This window comes from Rana temporaria, chromosome 4 (genome assembly GCF_905171775.1).
Source record: "Rana temporaria chromosome 4, aRanTem1.1, whole genome shotgun sequence".
NCBI lineage: Eukaryota > Metazoa > Chordata > Amphibia > Anura > Ranidae > Rana > Rana temporaria.
Window position 1 is genome coordinate 425,154,015 of NC_053492.1, and position 17,337 is coordinate 425,171,351.

General features: G+C 43.8%; 1 protein-coding gene across 1 annotated transcript in view; it reads left to right on the forward strand.

Moving 5' to 3' along the window:
• The window catches only part of LOC120937870 (calpain-8-like), a 107,138-nt gene that overhangs the window by 69,143 nt on the left and 20,658 nt on the right, over positions 1-17,337 (forward strand). Inside the window, exons 17-18 of the mRNA XM_040351396.1 lie at positions 2,797-2,865; positions 5,529-5,607. Of these exons, the coding sequence (XP_040207330.1) occupies positions 2,797-2,865; positions 5,529-5,607 (148 nt within the window). The remainder of the gene's footprint in view (positions 1-2,796; positions 2,866-5,528; positions 5,608-17,337) is intronic.

Below are 17,337 nucleotides of genomic sequence, written 5' to 3' on the forward strand. Positions count from 1 at the left end.
CACCCATGATCCCTTTCGACTTGGTTAGGAATAAGTTGACATGGATCATGGTAAATGAACGCCTTTCGGCAATTCTATAGGACAAACAAGCCCAGTTTGATAAGGTGTGGGAACCCTGGATAAGATATTTGTCGAGCCCCCTGTGAGATCTCAGGGATTCACTAAACCAACCTCAGGGAGTGCACTTCTCTTTTCTTTTCTCTCTGAAATTCCCTTTTTCTTTTCCTTACTTCTATTCTTTCTTTTTTTCTTCTTCTGGAGTAGTTTGTGGTCTTGGTAATCCCCATCTACCCCCTCCCCCCCCCGGGGGCGTGGAGGAATGGTGGGACCGGGCACTATTTATAATTGCCTTTTAGACTACAGAAATGTTAAATGTTTGTGTTAGTAATTAATTCTTTCCGGAATTACAACAATACAATAACAGATGTGTTAGGGCCCTTTCCCACATACGGATCCCGTGAGGATTCGTACCGTTCTTATCCGCTTGCTCAGCGGGGAACGCTCCGTTGATCCCCGCTGAGCCGGAAGATGACAGGGTGGTCCCTGTCAGATCTCTGCTCTCCCCTATGTATCCCTATGAGATAGCGGGTGTCAGCGGATGAACATCCGCTGACACCCGATCTCATCGGTCAGCCAGAATTGGTCTGATTCTGCAAACGGAGGAGATCCTATTTTTCCATCTGTCTGCGGATCAGATCGGGTGAACAAGGACAGACAGATTATGTTGTACACTTAAACAGAGTTATGGCAAACCATTTATGCCAAAAATGTCAAACATGTTTTTGAAATTTTCAATAAAAAACATTGAAATAATAAAAAAAATATTCTAACTTGAAATGGTAAAATATTGCAATAAATAAAGGTATAAAAGTAAAATAAGATAATGATTCCTACTTAGGCTGCGTTATGGTATAGAATAGAGTAAAGCAATATAGAACAGAATTAAAAAAATAGTATAGAATAAAATAGAATAGAAAATATATGTAAAGGGATCCAGAGGTGCAAGGGGCTGTGTAATGTAAAGGGGTGCAGGGGTTGTGTAATGTAAAGGGGTGCAGGGGGCTGTGTAATGTAAAAGGGTCCAGTGATGCAGCGTGCTGTGTAATGTAAAGGGTCCAGAGGTGCAGGGTGCTGTGTAATGTAAGGGGGTGCAGGGGCTGTGTAATGTAAAGGGGTGCAGGGGGCTGTGTAATGTAAAAGGGTCCAGTGATGCAGCGTGCTGTGTAATGTAAAGGGTCCAGAGGTGCAGGGTGCTGTGTAATGTAAGGGGGTGCAGGGGCTGTGTAATGTAAAGGGGTGCAGGGGGCTGTGTAATGTAAAAGGGTCCAGTGATGCAGGGTGCTGTGTAATGTAAAGGGGTTCAGAGGTGCAGGGGCTATGTAATGTAAAGGGGTGCAGGGGGCTGTGTAATGTAAAGGGGTCCAGTGATGCAGGGTGCTGTGTAATGTAAAGGGGTTCAGAGGTGCAGGGGCTATGTAATGTAAAGGGATCCAGAGGTGCAGGGGGCTATGTAATATAAGGGGACCAGAGGTGCAGGGTGCTGTGTAATGTACAGGGGTCCAGAGGTGCAAGGGGCTGTGTAATGTAAGAGGGTCCAGTGATGCAGGGTGCTGTGTAATGTAAAGAGGAACAGAGGTGCAAGGGGCTGTGTATTGTAAAGGGGTCCAGAAGTGCAGGGTGCTGTGTAATGTAAAGGGGTCCAGAGGTGCAGGGTGCTGTGTAATGTAAAGGGGTGCAGGGGCTGTGTAATGTAAAAGGGTCCAGTGATGCAGGGTGCTGTGTAATGTAAAGGGGTTCAGAGGTGCAGGGGCTATGTAATGTAAAGAGGTCCAGAGGTGCAGGGTGCTGTGTAATGTACAGGGGTCCAGAGGTGCAGGGTGCTGTGTAATGTAAAAGGGTCCAGAAGTGCAGGGTGCTGTGTAATGTAAGGGGGTTCAGGGGGCTGTGTAATATAAGGGGACCAGAGGTGCAGGGGCTGTGTAATGTAATAGGTTGCAGTCATGCAGGGTTCTGTGTAATGTAAAGGGGTCCAGAGGTGCAGGGGCTATGTAATGTAAAGAGGTCCAGAGGTGCAGGGTGCTGTGTAATGTACAGGGGTCCAGAGGTGCAGGGTGCTGTGTAATGTAAAAGGGTCCAGAAGTGCAGGGTGCTGTGTAATGTAAGGGGGTTCAGAGGGCTGTGTAATGTAAGAGGGTCCAGTGATGCAGGGTGCTGTGTAGTGTAAAAGGGTCCAGAAGTGCAGGGTGCTGTGTAATGTAAAGGGGTGCAGGGGCTGTGTAATGTAAGAGGGTCGTGTGATGCAGGGTGCTGTGTAATGTAAAGGGGTCCAGAGATGCAGGGTGCTGTGTAATGTAAATGAGTCCAGAAGTGCAGGGTGCTGTGTAATGTAAAGGGGTCCAGAGGTGCAGGTGGATGTGTAGTGTAAAGGGGTCCAGTGATGCAGGGTGCTGTGTAATGTAAAGGGGTCCAGAGGTGCAGGTGGATGTGTGATGTAAAGGGGTCCAGAGGTGCAATTGTGGAGAGGGGGTACACAGTAGTAGGAAAGAGATATTGAAGGATGCAGAAGTATGCAAGGAGCACAGTGGGGTGTTTTTACAGTTTAACGTGGGGGGGTGCCAGATATTAGATCCGCCAAATGCACTTGGTACGCCCCTGTGTAGGGGGATAGCTTTATATCTTGAACTGGGGCACTGTGCTGTGCTGTGCCAGCTGTAGGGGGATAGCTTTATATCTTGCACTAGGGCTCTGTGCTGTTATACCATTGTCTGGAAGAGTCCTTAACCACACACTGTACAGGTGGACAATACCGGGACTCTGAGTGCAGAAGAATATAAAACCCTCTGCATGAAGCTGGATCACTACATAGTAAAGATCTGTTCTTTTATATGAGATTAATTGCTAGATATGGGAACCTTTTTAATTTTTCAATATGTAAACATTTTGAAAATTGGCATAAGATCGATGCAAATCTATTCAGTAACATAAAAGAAATCAGGGCAGTCCTGTAATCCAGGCCAGCCAATCAGTATTAACTTGTTGCTGCTCTTAGTCCAAACAATCTGATTGGTTAACATGTGTTTCTGCTTAATGTTTATGTAAACCCAAAAATCAGGAATTCTATATACTGAAGCTTACCAATACTTACCCGTACACTCGATCGGAAATTCCGACAACAAAAGTCTGATGTGAGCTTTTGAACAAAAATTTTGACCGTGTGTATCGGACTTTTGCTGTCGGAATTTCTGCCAGCAAAAGATTGAGAGCTGGTTCTCAAATTTTCAGACGGAAAAAATTCCTATCGGAAAATCCGATCATCTGTAGCAATTCTGACGCGCAAAATTCTGACGCATGCTCGGAAACAATTTGACGCATGCTCTAAAGCATTAAAATTCATTTCTTGGTTTGTCGTAGTAATGAACGTCACCGCGTTCTTGACGGTCGAAAGTTCAGAGAACTTTTGTGTGACCCTGTGTTTTCATGCTAAGCTTGAGCGGAATTCCGTCGGAAAAAAACATCCAAGGGAATGAAGTGTCACTTTTGTGCACTTCAAATAAAGAAAAAGAAGGAGCTGTGTGATACGTTGAATCGTGCACAATACTGCCCCCTGCTGTCAGCTCACTGCAGTCAGAACAGACAGCTACCAGACAGTAAGCGCTGCAGTTTACTGTCTGGCAGCTGTCCATTTATGTGTGAATAGGCCCTTGGGGTAGGTTCACATTAGAGCAGCTGTGATTTGATCAAATTTTCAGTGCAATTATATAGTGCGACTTTGGTTGCGTTTTTAATGTGGTTTTGGTAGAGGAAGTAGGATGGATGCTGGTTGTTAACAACTTGCCGACCAGCCGCCGTAATTTTACGGGGGCAGGTTGGCTCCCCTGCGCGAGAGCCCCTAGCTATACGTCGGCTCTCGCGCGCGTGCCCGGCGGGCGCGATCGCCGCCAGGCACACGCGATCGCTAGTGTTGCTCACGAATATTCGCATTGCGAATATTCGTTACGAATATGGCATATTCGAATATTCGCGAATAAGTCGAATTTCGCGGCCAAAATTCGCTATTCCGAATATTCGTATTTTTTCAAATTTATTTTTAAAACAGATCACATCCTATCGACGTCTAAAAGCATTGCTGGTATGATTAGAGACCCTGGGCCGAGTAGCTAAGCTGAGGCGATCCTTTTATGTTGCCGAATATTCGCAACCGCGAATATTCGATTTCCGAATATTCGCGAATACTTTCTCCACCCTTCTTTTGCATCAGAGCCAATCAGAGTTCTCCTACCACAGTTGTCAAAATTTCGCAATCAATTTCGCATTCGCATTAGCGAAATTTCGCAAAAAAATTTTTTTCATAAAATATCACGAATATTCGATTTTAGCGAATATTTCACGAATATTTGTCTATATATTCGTGATATATCGCGAAATCTAATATGGCGTATTCCGCTCAACACTAGCGATCGCTCTTTACAGAGCAGGGCCTGGGAGCTGTGTGTGTAAACACACAGCTCCCGGTCCTGTCAGGGAGAGAAATGCTGATCTTCTGTTCATACAATGTATGAACAGAAGATCGGTAATTTCCCCTAGTAAGGCCATCCCCCCCCACAGTTAGAATACACCCAGGGAATATACTTAACCCCTTCCCCGCCCCCTAGTGTTAACCCCTTCACTGCCAATGGCATTTTTATAGTAATCCAATGCATTTTTATAGCACCGATCGCTATAAAAATGCCAATGGTCCCAAAAATGTGTCAAAAGTGTCCGAAGTGTCCGCCATAATGTCGCAGTACCGAAAAAAAATCGCTGATCGCTAGTAAACTAGTAAAAAAAAATATTAATAAAAATGCCATAAAAATACGAAAAATATGTAGAAGAATACGTATCGGCCTAAACTAAGGAAAAAAAATGTTTTTTTAAATATATTTTTGGGGGATATTTATTATAGCAACAAGTAAAAAATATTCTTTTTTTTTCAAAATTGTCGCTCTATTTTTGTTTTTAATAGCGCAAAAACTAAAAACCGCAGAGGTGATCAAATACCACCAAAAGAAATCTCTATTTGTGGGGAAAAAAGGACGCCAGTTTAGTTTGAGAGCCACGTCGCACGACCACGCAATTGTCAGTTAAAGCGACGCAGTGCCGAATCGCAAAAAGTGCTCTGGTCTTTGACCAGCAATATGGTCCGGGGGTTAAGTGGTTAAGGAGCCATACAACCTGCAAATATTAGTCAAAAACACATGCACATATGTTTTTAGTGCTTTCCTTTGAAGCCTACGGTGCCAAAATCGCACTGCAGTCACACCAAAGTAGCAACGGACCCTTCTAAAAATGTGCTGGTAGATTGACTTCTGTACGCCCTCAGTGCTCATACATGGACCGAAATTGGTTGGTCCCTGCTGAACTGGCTGAAATTTGATTCATATATAGCTGGCTCAAGTGCACAGCCTTGGACAGCTTAGAGTTCACATTCAGGACTGCCCATGTTACTAACAGTAATTACAATTTGTTCTTCTTTATGATTCCCTTTACAGAAAATCTTCCTAGAAGTGGACGCCAATCACTCAGGATCCATCGATGCCCATGAAATGAGAAATGCCTTGAAAACAGCAGGTGACCAAACCCCCAATGTTCTGTACTGACAGGGGTACAGATGGATTTTTTTTTACAAAAAAATGGAGTGTGGAATATGTTCTTTTACAATTATTTTATTTTATATATATATATATATATATATATATATATATATATATATATATGGTATTCAAATTATATAATGTAATGAAGACCATAATTAAAGATTTCTGAGACTTTATATAAAGTCTCTCAGCTGAGGACAAGTAAATCCTGGAATACAATTCAAGTAACACTGTACTTCTCAATGCAGCTCTCAAACAAGAGAAATATGCATTTCTGCCACTAGAGGGCATTGCAGGGAAAAAGCTTAAGTTCAGTTTGGTGGTGAGCTCCATCTTGTACCTTCTACAGTTGGGTGATTGTTGGGATATAGTAGATCAGAGGTAGGCAACATGTGGCCCTCCAGCAAGTCCCATCATGCCTCTGGGTCGTAATTGTAACTGCCAGCCTTGCAATTCCTCATGGGAAATGTAGTTCCTCAACAGCTGGACGGCTACTGGTTGCCTACCCCTGCAGTAAATGATAGTTTCTGTCCTCTCAAACCTTAACTGAGAGATAGGAGGGTCAATTTGTCTGACAAATTAATTTATCTTTACAACCTTTTAATGATTCCTAGAAATGTTCTCCATCATCACAGCATAATGTTTTCCTATAGTCTCCTCAGTAAATAGTTTTTTCCTCCTCTTAGTGAAATCGTGAGACCAACATCTAGAGTTTGGAAACATTTCTGCTAAGAGCAAGACTGCAATTTGTAAATATTATCAGTTGAAATATTCTTTTCCAAATGCTACAAGGATGACACAACACATCCTGGCATGCCAGATACTACTTATGGAATGAAATGATGAGGCCCATAATGAAAGTGCGAGTAGCTTTTCTCTTCAGATTTCCTATTCTAGAAACACTGGGCCAGATTCACATAGAATTCCGGCGGCGTAACGTATTGCATTTACGTTACACCGCCGCAAGTTTTATGGGCAAGTGCTTGATTCACAAAGCACTTGCCTGTAAACTTGCGGCGGCGTAGCGTAAATCCGTCCGGCGCAAGCCCGCCTAATTCAAATGGGGCGTGTATCATTTAAATTAGGCGCGTTCCCACGCCGAACGTACTGCGCATGCTCCGTTTTGAAATTTCCCGCCGTGCTTTGCGCGAAATGACATCGCACCGACGTAATTTTTTGAACGGCGACGTGCGTTACATCCTTTCCTATTCACGGACGACTTACGCAAAAAAAATAAAAAATTTAAAATTCGACGCGGGAACGACGGCCATACTTTAACATGGCAAGTCTAAATATAAGCCAAGAAATAGCAGCCGTAACTATACGCCGGGAAAAGCCGACTAGCGACGACGTAAGAAAATGCGACGAACGCGCGTACCTTCGTGGATCGCCTTAAACAGCTAATTAGCATACCCGACGCGGAAAACAAACCAAAATCCACCCAGCGGTCGCCAAAGTATTACACCTACGATCCGAAGGCGTACGAAGCCGTACGCCTGTCGGATCGAAGCCAGAAGCCGTCGTATCTTTGTTTGAGGATTCAAACTAAAGATACGACGTGGCAAATTTGAAAATACGCCGGAGTATCAGTAGATACGCCGGCGTATTTCATCTGTGAATCTGGCCCTCTCTTTCTGCTGCTTCTTGATCATCACAAATTTTAAAAAACACGTTTAGTTTATTTACTGAATAAGCTGTACTTTTATTTCAAGCATAATGCATATAATAGTAACAAAATTACTTTAGATTTGTAAAACTATTCCACACTGAACTTTTTTAATTAACCACTTGCCGTCGCCGCACCGTCATAATACGTCCACAAGGTGGCTCTCCTGGGCGAGATCACGTATTATGACGTCCGGCGCGTGAACGGCGATGGGGCGCGCGCGCGCGCCCCGCCGCCGTTCCCGATGATCAGATTCGATGCAGAACTGATCAATCACCAGGTCCAGGCCAATAAAATCTGGCCTGGACCTGGCGATCGCTCCAACCAATGGTTGTCTTCCCCTGGCAATGTTTTGTAAACATTGGCAGGGGAAGTACTGCTCTCTCCCTCGTGTCGGTCTTTCCGTTCCAGACCGAGAGGGAGAGAGCATCTGAAACGTGAGTTGCACAACACTACTCTAACACCAGGTCACATAGGCACACATTTAACCCCCTGATCACCCCCCGATCACCCCCCAAATTAACCCATTCACTGCCTGTCACTGTGTCACCCAGTACAGCAATCAGATTTTTTTTTGATCGCTGTACTAGTGTCATTAGTGACAAAAATAAGTGTTAGGGTCATCAGTCTTAGGCTCTAAATAGTCTAGGGACCCCCCCTAACCCCCCCCAATAAAGGTTTAACCCCATCATTACCCCCTGTCACCAGTGATCACAGTATAAGTGTCACCGGTGACGCAGTTTAGCTAGTTAATTTTTTATTGCATCAAGGCACCCGCCATATTTTTTGCAATAAAATTTTAACCCCCTGATCGCCCGGCGGGTGATCAAAGTTTGGTTTTAGCGCCAGATAGGGTCTGCGTCGCCCCAGGCAGCGGCCAATAGCGCTAACACCCACGCACGCACCATACGCATCCCTTTAGTGGTATAGTATCTGATCGGATCGATACTTGATCTGATCAGATCTATACTAGCGTCCCCTGCAGTTTAGGGTTCCCAAAAACGCATTGTTAGCGGGATCAGCCCAGATACCTGCTAGCACCTGCGTTTAGCCCCTTCGCCCAGTCCAGCCCACCGAAGTGCAGTATCGATCGATCGATCGATCACTGACACAAAACACAAAAACACATAACTGCAGCGTTCGCAGAGTCAGGCCTGATCTCTGCGATCGCTAACAGTTTTTTTGGTAGCGCTTGACTCGGTCACTAACAGGTCAGGTGCTTTTTTGCCTGTGAATCTCACCACTGTACCCCTAAATTTAGAGCCCAAAATGGCAAATCGATGGTACAGTGATGAAGAGGCCTACTTGTTTATGAGCCTGACAGATAGTGATGAGGAGGTCACGCATCTGTCAAATTCTTGCTCAGAATACGATCCTGTAGACGACAGTGGCTCCCTGACAGATAGCTCTGACGACGGAGTGGTCCCTGCTAGGGTCAGGCGTACCAGACCCCGATCTTCTGCTGTCGCTGAGGTGCAAGAACCGCAGGGCTCTCGTATGGAGGAGAGAAGTACTAGCGCCGCTATTCCTTCTGGTGAACTGGCAAGCACCAGCGGCCTAGTACATCCTGGTCATATATCCAGCACTGCAGTAACACTTGGTGACGTGGCGAGTCCCATAAGTGCAGTTCAAGCTGGAGAGGTGGCAAGCACGAGTAGTGTCCCGCTGCCACCAAGAAGAAGAAGACGACAAAGACAGGCCCGTCCCCATAGTGCCCTTCCTGCTGCATTCGCCAATCCTGATTGGGTACCCACCACTTCTGCAGCACCCGTACTTCCCCCATTCACTGGCCAACCCGGAATTCAGGTGAATACAGTTGATTTTACGCCACTGGATTTTTATTCGCTGTATTTCACGGAAGATCTCTATAGATCTATTGTGGACCAAAGCAATTTGTACGCTGGTCAATTCATCGCCGCTAATCCCCAGCTGTCCCTTGCCAGAGATTGGAAGCCAATTACGGTTTCCGAATTTAAGATCTTTCTGGGCCTTTCCCTCATCATGGGCATTACTAAAAAGAGTGAGCTGCGGATGTATTGGTCCGCGCACCCAGTTCACCATATGCCCATTTTCTCTGCCTCCATGACCAGGACACGATACGAGCAGATCTTGCGGTTCATGCATTTTAGTGACAATGAACTCTGTCGTCCTCGGGGAGACCCTGAATTCGATCGGCTCTACAAAATTCGGCCCCTCGTAAACCACTTCAACGAACGGTTTGCAGCCTTGTATAATCCCAATCAAGTTGTCTGCGTTGATGAGTCCCTGGTTAAGTTTTCTGGCCGCTTGTCATTCAAACAATTCCTTCCCAGCAAGCGTGCCAGATACGGGGTCAAGTTGTATAAGCTCTGTGACAGGGCAACAGGCTATACATCTAGCTTTATGGTTTACGAGGGAAAAGACAGTCACGTAGAGCCGGAGAATTGCCCTGATTACATAGGGAGCGCTGGTAAGATAGTGTGAGAATTGGTGTCACCCTTATTCGGAAAGGGGTACCACTTGTACGTGGACAATTATTACACAAGCGTGCCACTTTTTAGTCACCTTTTTGATTATGGAATTGGCGCATGTGGCACCGTGCGACCTAATCGCCGGGGCATCCCCCAACGGCTTGTAGAATCCCGTCTTAGTCGGGGGGAGAGAGCCTGCTTACAGTGTAATAATTTGTTAGCAGTGAAGTGGAGGGATTCACGGAATGTTTTCGTTCTGTCCACGCTTCACGCAGACACGGCAGTCCAAATTCCTACGGCGACTGGTGTTGTGGAGAAACCCCTCTGTATCCACGAGTACAACCTTAACATGGGAGGGGTGGACCTCAATGACCAGTTGTTGGCGCCGTACCTAATTGCCCGGAGGTCCAAACGCTGGTACAAAAAAGTGTCATAGAAAAATTAATAACGCACGTACATAATTAATAATCAGCGATTCATAAACATATTAATATCGCACGTAACTAATTAAAGTAAGCTATGAAAACCTTTTTGTCTATATAAACATTAAAAACAAAGAATAGGGCTGCGAAAAAGAGAAAAATATTACATTTATTGATACAGAGAAGAAACTGGTATTACTTCAATATTTATAAACATAACATAACCTATAACACCTTTAAAACCAAGATGATATCCAAGGCACACATTTACACAGACAGTAAGACGGCTACAATGGATACATCAGTAAAAAAATGACAAGTTATAGGAAAGGAAAAGTTACAGAGATTACATTTATGAAGAAAGAGATAGAGAGAGAGAGAGTGAGAGAGAGAGAAAAGGGGGAGAAAGAGAGAGGAAAGGGGGAGAGAGGGGAGGACAGAGGATAGAGAGACTACATCACCATGTCTAGGCAGCTCCTCATAGAGTACTTCACAAAGTTTTCCCAATCAGATCATGATCCAGTCTGCCTCTACTCAACCTAGGACTTGTCTCTATATACCCTTCCGATGTAACTTTTCCCGCTCTAAGAATGCCCCTCAAATGTACCTTTTTCCCGCTCTAAGAATGCCTCTCAAATGTACCTTTTTCCCGCTCTAAGAATGCCTCTCAAATGTACCTTTTTCCCGCTCTAAGAATGCCCCTCAAATGTACCTTTTCCCGCTCTAAGCTTATCAGATCCCCATCCCTTTGAGATAACCTCCCTATGTTATTATAGGTTTAAAATCGTTTTGTTAGTTGAACTCTAACAACGAGTCACTCTGTTGATTAAGAAAAACAGGACAGTTGACCAACGACATCTCAGTCTCATTAATAAGAAAAGCCTTATAAAAGAATGACATATACATCTTCATATATATGGTTTTGAAAAGTCTCTACCACAGTTCCCCCTGAAGTTCATTCTTGAACTTATGTCCTCCTTCAATGATCCGGTACCCACCCACAACGGCCCAGACGCCCCGACCCTTCCCCCACCACCACTGCGGCCTTTTCCTTTCTTGAACTCGCCGTAACTCATCAAGGTAGATTTGAGACAGTCCTGGTGCCTTTGAGACTTCCGATCCGAACCCTGAGTGTCTGTACTGCAATGTTTCATCGCCCCTCTGCATTGGAGGAGTGGAATTCCAACATTGATGGCGGGATCCTTATATTTAGTCCTGTATCTTGGAAAGGTGGTGTTCTGATTGTCCCCATTGGATCGGACCGCGAGACAGCACTTTTTCAGCATGATGAAGAAGGGTTTCGGAGTGTCTTATTCATGGCACGTTTGTCTTCAAAAAAGATGACTTGGTTGTCGTTGTTTCTTCAGGTGGTGGTTGGGTGGGCCTCCAGACAGTCATGTATGAATACAAAAGGAGAAAGGAGAACGTCAGTGTACAGTTATTGGAGGAATGTCGGACAGGAGCCGTGGGGTGGCCTTTATGACTATAAAGCCGTATGTAGACTAGGGGAGGTAGAATTACTTTAAGACATGAAAACTTGGATGTCCAGGGATACTTCAAATGGGTGTACAATATTGCGCTGGCGGGTAGGCATGCTCACGCGCCTTAATATGACTAAAGTTCTAGTTACATTATCCTGAGAAGATGTATGATAGAAGCCAAAAAATAAAAACTTAGAGAGCATAATATTAAAGGAGGAAAGGAAGAGAGGTGAGTAATGAAAAAGAATATGGAGAATAGAAAAAAAACACAAAAAAAATAAAAACTACAGATTTAATGCTGCTCCAACCAAGCTCTCCAGTTTAGATTCCACTTTCGATTGTTAAAAGAGCATTGAATCGGTATTTCAAAAAAACTTAATACCTAGTTGCCCTGTCAATTTTAGCTGACAGCGAGAAAAAAATAAAAAGAATAAAAAATAAAAATAGTAAAAATAGAACATTGTTCCTTTAAAAAAACGACTCCTCTCTCCTACTAGTAATTGGTGGTATTTTTGCTGGTCAGGTATACAGATAATAACGAGAGAGAGATGATTTAAATTTGTAGAATTTGGGTAAACCTGACCACACGTTATTATTACAAATTGAAGAGGCTTATTCCTAGATCAACAGGTTCTAGGGTCCTCTCTTAAAAAAAAAAAACAAGAACAAAACAAAAAACAAAAAAAAATAGACTCTTCTGCCCTATTGGTGATCAACAGGTGAACATGATCATGGTCACTTAACAACGTACGAGTCGAATGCATTATTTATTTTTTTCCTTCCAGGTCTATGCACTACTCCCCCCTTCAGGTGGACAAAGTTCAAAGCTTTTGGAACTTTTCTCACCTGAATGGAATGAGAGAGAAAAAAAAATAATAATAATGAAAAAAACTATAACCATAACATTTCAGGGAGAAAAATGAGAGAAGAAAAAAAAATAAATAAATAAATAAAATAAAAAAGAATAAAAAATAAAACTGACAAAAATAAAAAAATGAGAAAAATTGATAAAAAAATTCCTAATTTTTTTTTAATAAAACCGAGAGAGAATAACTTTTACAAAAATTAAAAAAATGTATAAAAATGAAAAGTAAAAAAATTGTAATGGATAAAAAAAAATGAGAAGAAAGAAAAAAAAAAATTACATGTCCATGATAAAAATTTAAACTAGGAGTATTAAAAAAAAACGGTACGTTTGTACTGGTCTGGATTTGGACAGGCTTCTTCGGAAATTTGTTTCTGAGTTAGTGGCTTTTCCTTGAGAGAAGATTCCTCGTTGAGGTGCACATTCTCATAGTTTTGGCGTTCATTCTCCTGATAGTAATGCACATCATTACTTGCATCAGGGAGAGCAGTAGAGCTACACAGATTAGGACAACGACAGGGTGGAGCAAAATGTCTAGGAAAGCTGACGCGTTAGGACTATACCCAAATATACTTTCCCACCAGGAAATCTTAGCGTCTTCCTCTAAAGCGTGGGATACTTGGATCAACTTATTTTGATCATGGGTGAGTCGTATAGTGGCTTGTTTCTCAGCATCTCTCAGCACATTTAATATTTCATCCTGTTGTCCAAAATCTACCAGCCAAGCCTTTAACTCAGCCCCAAATCCCAGAGGAAGTTTCTGTAGATGTATGGGGGTGTCAGGTTTGATATCAAGCTTTTTCTCTGGGGTAACAGGGGTACGTCCTTGTGTCCCGGCTATATCTATTCCCAGGACCGGGGAAGATGTACAGTAGACTCCCTGAGGTAATGTACCCCGTTGAGTACAGTTCAACCCGTAGGCAGAATATAGGGCATCATTGGGCATTTGATACCAGCACCAATACCCTTGCCCCAAGTATTTTACATAAGGTTGGGACAATTCCTCGGCATCCAGGAGACACGACCCTTCCTTGTGCCAGAATTGTTGTCTCATGATCCTATCCTGTTTCCCTTGACATAACACCACCCCTTCCTTTCTCCAGCACCCATCCGTATCAATCATTTGAGGTTGTTTGGACTCATAAACCATCAGATCATGATGGACTCGGGGGTGTAACACGGTAGCCCGCTATCTGTCCGGTGAACTTCTGTTTCATTATCTCAGACAATGAGGCAGTAGCATCAATATGAGCTTGTTGTAGATTTTCAAGAATATGATTCACATCTAGCTGCCCCTCAACCCCTTCCCCAACCTGCTGTGCCAACCTACCTAGCTTGTTTATGAGTACCTCTAAATCCCTTGAGACGGGCCTTTTTATTCACACCTTGCACAAACTGTTGGCACCATTTAAATCCTGTTGCCCGAAGTTTAACTACCTAACTTTTAATTCCTCCCCGAATCCCAACGGAAGTTTCAATAAGTGTAAAGGGGATGTCAGGTTTGCTATAAAACCTTTCTTCAGGGCAACTCGGGGTGTAACCCGGGGTTCCGTCTATATCCATCCCAAGGACAAGAGAATAGGTACAATAGACTCCCCGAGGTAGCGTGCCCAGCTTGGTACAGTTCAACCTAGTGCTGATAACCGTGCATCATTAGACATGTGATACCATCATTCGGTATTGAGTCCCACAGCACATATACCATTGAAACAATGACAAAACCCACAAAAACTCCATCCCTGTGACTTGATTTCAGTGACCATGCCCCACTACCACCAGGTAGGTCCAAGGAACACCCTAGTTCCATGACTAACACCCCATCGGTATCCTCTAGGACAAAGAAACAAAACCCGCCTATGTCCTAAATTATACCTAGGTGTTTCCTCCCCCGTAATGATCTTCCCATCCAGAACCCACAGTGAAATACCTTCCCAACATTCCTCCTTCACTACCGGGTATTGACCTGGAATGCAAAAGACATCGTGGTCACACTTCTGACAGGGGGAAATATCAACCTGCTCTCAGCTTCCGTGCCCTCTGATCACATGTGGGTCACTTAGCCCCAAATGCACCAAGATAGAATCCCCAGTCAGTAAGCTCATTGATGCCAACCTATCTACAGACCGAGTCTGCACTTCCGTATATGGGATCATACAGCACCTCATTTCTCACAATCCAAACCAGTACAGCCCATCCCGGCATTTGACTACCATTTTGGATTAGTGTACGCGACGAGTTTTGTCAAAGTCTTACTGAATGGTGATGCTAACTCCTCAGGCTACCGCCCATCATACAGAGATTTGGACACTCAGCATGATCCTGGTCAATAACTCCGCCTGCCCCTGCATGTACGCCAGAGCCAATGACATATTTTTGTTCTATACCCTTTCATACTCTCTTCCAACCTCTTAACATGGTTGATAAAATCGTGAGCCATATTGAACTGGGTTTTCATGTAACTTTGTTGCATGTTGTCACAATTGTCACCAATCTCTCTGAGCAACAAAGCCGTGCTTATTGTCTGAAGCCATGGCTGCGGGTCTGTTCCTCAGGAGACCGCTGTCCACTCTATTACTAACACCCATCCCAGCTCCTATTCCCCCTATATAGTGCTGAATACCCCCCTCCTCTGTTGGGTTACTCCCCAGAAAGAAGCGTCCTGCGTGAACCTTATGCTGTGTCTGCACATCTCTGGGAGAAAGCCACTGGTCACTTAATAATCACTTGATTCAGCGTATACTCAGCACATACAGGGTAATAGTCTTATCAACCACTCTGTACCCTGTTAGCCCGCGTGTATTCCCTTTATTTGACAGGGCATGTTCCTGTATGTAGTTACTGGCATTCCTTGTGCAGGGATTCAACCTCTCAGGTGAGACATTAACTAGGTGTACCTCTCCCATGTCCAGTAACTGAAAGCTTCTTTATAGGACTGATAAGCATGAGACACCGCCTCTACGAGGAAGTTTTCACCCCATTGATGTATCACCTGGCACCCTCTAGTTTGGCCAACAGACACCCTATTAGGCATAGATGCCAGTCTCCTGGGTACCTGCACCACATACATTTATGTCATACTAGTCACCCATTCCAATATTTCTTTCAATTCCTGTCTAGACTCACGACCCTCAGAACAGGAATGGACTCCAGGGTATAACCCAGTAGAGTCAGATAGGATAGTACCCAAATTGACCGTGATATATGCACAAAGTTCCGTCCATGCTCAAAGTTCCTTCCCTGCCCTTAGGGATGAGAATAGAATGAGTTAGATTTTTCTAACCCTTCCCTGATATGTAGCCCAGGGCCTCCCAATGTGTTCTTGATTATCTCCAGCTCTATAGTGATTACGGTATCCAATTACCCACCTCCCGCTCCAAAGACAGGCGCCATTGAGCCTCTTTTAAGTATGGGAAATAGTCTGGATACCCGGATTGAAAACCACCTGCCACCAGGTACACCCGATCCCTCATAGAGGCTGCACACCTTCTCCCTCCTCTATCAATTCAGTAATTAGACTATGTTATCCTTCACCCCTACAAAACAAACTGCCTTCCCCATTCAGATAGGACTCCCATGAAAGACAGGAGTCTAGTGCCACCCTGGGGCACTGATATTCTTGGCATGCAAGTCACAGACCACCAGTTAAGGTACCCAAGTAATCTAGGACAGGAAGGACACCTATGGATATTAACTGAGGAGAATACTGCATGCCCACATATATATCGGAAGTGAGGGCCTCTGGAACAGCCAAGAGCTGATATCACCTCATACAATCTTCTTGCACACCTTTTCTCCAGACTCAACCCAAAAACTATACAATACGAGGCCATACCTATGCACTTTCAACTCGTATGCCACCAGGCAGGCCCTCGTACTACATGTCTGCCGGTAACTCTAAAAGAAATTCGAAAACAAGAATTGCATAATGTGTATCCAGCTCAAGGCAACGGGTGCTGACCAATAGACTAAGAAAATTCCCTTGTAGCACTGAGGCAATGCAACCTTGTACAGCCAGGCTTAACAGCGGGGGGGGGGGGGGGAGTTTAAGAAGTCCTAAAAACACAAGTCTGGCCAAAGTAACATCAGGATTTTACCTATTGGATCTATGGAACTACACGTGTCAGCATGGCTGATCTTGGGTAAATAAGAAAACCATATGCCACGGATCTATGGCCGATCCATTTCAACCGCTGGAGAATACCCCAAAACCCTTGTAACACTAAGTGTGGTACCCCTGAATGCTACTTAGCCTAATATATGTGTTAGAGTGCCAATTATCCCTTGCAGTCTTACTCAATTTTTCATAAAAAACTAATACACGGACCTCAGTTAGTTGGTTCTGCTATTCAGTGGATCAGCACATGTAACCCCCACTAGGTGGTCCAAAAACATAGCCAAATGGACTGACCACTAGACGTTCCAACTAGATAATGGTCATGAAAACCTAAACCTTGTGAAACCCGACCGACTAACCAACCTAAAGATTTCCTCTTATTCTGAAATCCTGAAAAACACAGTTATCGATTCTGAGGGATAAAACACAAAATAAAAGTTTAGTAATAAACATTCAATTTTTTTCTTAACCTGGAAACAAAAAACAATGGTTATATATCTGTAACAAGACATTATCATATAAAACACAAATATACATTACATTATATTACATAAACCGTGCACTTTCTTTTAAAATACCAAAAATTGTTGAGCTCAACGTTTCATTAATATGTATTACTATAATACATATTAATGCCATATGGATTTTTGTTCTATGGTATACCAATAATTCCCCCCTAAAAATGTATTCACCATGGTTAAAAATG